The sequence below is a fragment of the Galeopterus variegatus genome, unplaced genomic scaffold (assembly GCF_000696425.1).
Source record: "Galeopterus variegatus unplaced genomic scaffold, G_variegatus-3.0.2 Scaffold488, whole genome shotgun sequence".
Classification (NCBI taxonomy): Eukaryota; Metazoa; Chordata; class Mammalia; order Dermoptera; family Cynocephalidae; genus Galeopterus; species Galeopterus variegatus.
The window spans coordinates 140,405-142,978 of record NW_007726599.1 but is presented as its reverse complement, the minus strand read 5'-3'; the positions used below and the strand labels follow the sequence as shown (position 1 = coordinate 142,978).

General features: G+C 39.7%; 1 protein-coding gene across 1 annotated transcript in view; it reads right to left on the bottom strand.

Moving 5' to 3' along the window:
- WIPI1 (WD repeat domain, phosphoinositide interacting 1) overlaps positions 1 to 2,574 on the bottom strand; it is a 26,390-nt gene that overhangs the window by 21,466 nt on the left and 2,350 nt on the right. Inside the window, exon 2 of the mRNA XM_008569387.1 lies at positions 225 to 307. Coding sequence (XP_008567609.1) covers positions 225 to 307 — 83 coding nt within the window. The remainder of the gene's footprint in view (positions 1 to 224; positions 308 to 2,574) is intronic.

Below are 2,574 nucleotides of genomic sequence, written 5' to 3'. Positions count from 1 at the left end.
CACCGAGGCTTGCGATCCCGTTGCCGGTCCCGGTCCGGTACTGGGGCAACACTGAGGGTTGCGATCCGTTGCCGGACACGGAAAAAAGACAAAAAAAAAAAAAAGAAAAATACTGACTCAAGTTTGGTGGTCAAGGGAGGGAAAAGCAGAAAGCTCTCTTGTATCATGGATGAAAGTTAGAGGGAGGATTCAGTGTTCCTGAGATGTCACACACGCACACTTACTGCTTCCATGGACTTGGTCCAGTTGTTCCACAGAACTCAAAGAAAACAGCTTATAACCGGTTTTGGTTCCAATTGCTAGGGATCTGTGGAAGACAATGACAGCCTGGGAATGACAACAGGTACAGAGCTGTCTAAAAATAGACACTCCCTGCCCCCAGCCCCTCAGCCTCATAAGGTACAGGTGAACACACATCTTCAGGAGCCTGGATACTTGATAACTTCCTGAATGGTGAAGCAGGCCTTGTCAGGCAGGCAAGAACAGGAAAAGGAAAAGGGTCAAAGACAACTTAAAAAAAGTGAAATGGTTAAGAGACATGAAACCGCATGGGCTCTGTCATCACACAAAATGTCAAAGCTACCGGAGATCATGTTTTCCCAGCTGGGCAGATATAGAAAAAATGAAATGGTTCAGGATTCTAATAAGAGTTCCACCTCTAACACAATTAGCAGTCTTGTTCTTTGAGAGGCACTTTACCAAAAGGTAAATGATTTTTTCTTTCTTTGTGACTTTTTTTTTTTTTTGCTTAAAAAAAAAGTGCACGTTCATAGTAGGCACAGTAAATCATTAACAAGCTTTTTTCTTTCTTTGTGACTTTTTTTTTTGCTTAAAAAAAAAGTGCACGTTCATAGTAGGCACAGTAAATCATTAGCAAGCAAAATTTAATAGATGTTTCCTTTCATCAGTTTCCATGAAAATATCCCAGATACTTTATACCAGTAGCTCTCACTCCTGGATTTAATAAACTCAACTGGGGAGTTTAATTGGAGTTTTTTTTTTTTTTTTTTGTAAGTTTAAGTACTCTAATGAGCAGCCAGGGTTGAGGAAGCTATCATCCGGAGTTTAATTGGAGTTTTTTTTTTTTTGTAAGTTTAAGTACTCTAATGAGCAGCCAGGGTTGAGGAAGCTATCATCACAACCAACAAAATAAAAACTAAACATTTACCTGGGAAAATGTGGGCTAAAAAAATCTGACTTTCTTAATTTTCTACTTTTCAACATATAGATCAAGGCAGGGTGTGAATCCAGGTTTCCTTGGCCCCATGATCACAGCAAATGAAGCCAACTTTGTCCAGCTGCGGGGAACCCCCACCCAGCTCTCTCCCCCTTTGCCCTCGACACCTAAGTGATGCACAGAATCTTACACGGAGCACACCCAGAAGAAGCAGTCTGACCCTGAGCACTTCCAACCTGGGAAAAGGGGATGTCAGAGCAGAAATGGACGTTAAAATAGGTTAGTCCAACTTTTTCACTCAAGACAAGTATATGCAAAGGTGAGATTCGTTCTTCATAGGGAAGCATATACTAAAATAAGCAACTTACTACTACAAGCCTGATGGCCAAGGCTCTCATTTCACTAAACTGAAAAAGAGAAGGTCACATGATTTTCCCGATATATATATATATATATATATTTTTTTTTGTACCCAAACATTTGTTCTTCTCTGGGACACAGGAACAGGTGACTACAGTCAACTTTGAATCAGCAAGGTGGCTGGTTCTATCCCTTAGCCCTCCAACCTGCTGAGTAGTTGCACTGTGTGTTAGACATTTGCATAACAGCAGCAGTGCAGTTAGACCTGGGGTTTTATGTCCAGAACTGCAGTATTAACAATGACAAACAGCAACGGGAAAAGTAAGCCAGGGGCATCTTAAAACTTCAAAATATACTCTGTAGTGGCTACTGTTTTTAAACTTTATTCACACAAACTTTTTCACATAAATATAGACACGTTTTGGAGCAAGCTGAATTTTGTAAAGCTTGCAAGTAAAAAATACAATGTTAACCAAAAGAGTTAGCAATTTAAAGTAATTTTCAAACATAAGCTCTGCTCCTGGAACAGAAGAGTTTTATATATGAGAAATGGGACAGTAGTCAGTATTATGTTTTAAATGATTGATTAATGGCCACGAAAGACTCTGAATCAAGGAATTCTGGCTTAGACCTTATTTTATCTATAAGGCCTTTCTGTAGAAACAAAATTCCATCACCCTTCATGGGAATGGAGTGTGGGACAAATATATATAACTAACTAAAACTTAAAATGTGCCAAAGTGTTTAGCACAGTGCCAAGCATGAAGTAGGAGTGTAGGGGACTGGTAAAATTTAGTTGTCCTTACCTACCTTCCCCAGAAATACTGGATGCCAAATTCAGCCTATATTTATAGAAAAAGACACATCAATACACCTAAATGTGTTCGATAAGGGGCTGGACTTATTTTAAAATCCAATGTCATGCCCTCCATGGCTCAGAGCAACTGACTGTGACAAGAACTTTTATTTATAGGTAAGACAGAGCTGCCCAACAGAGCCTTCTTCCAAGAAAATAGAACTGACAGTAGGGAGTAAGG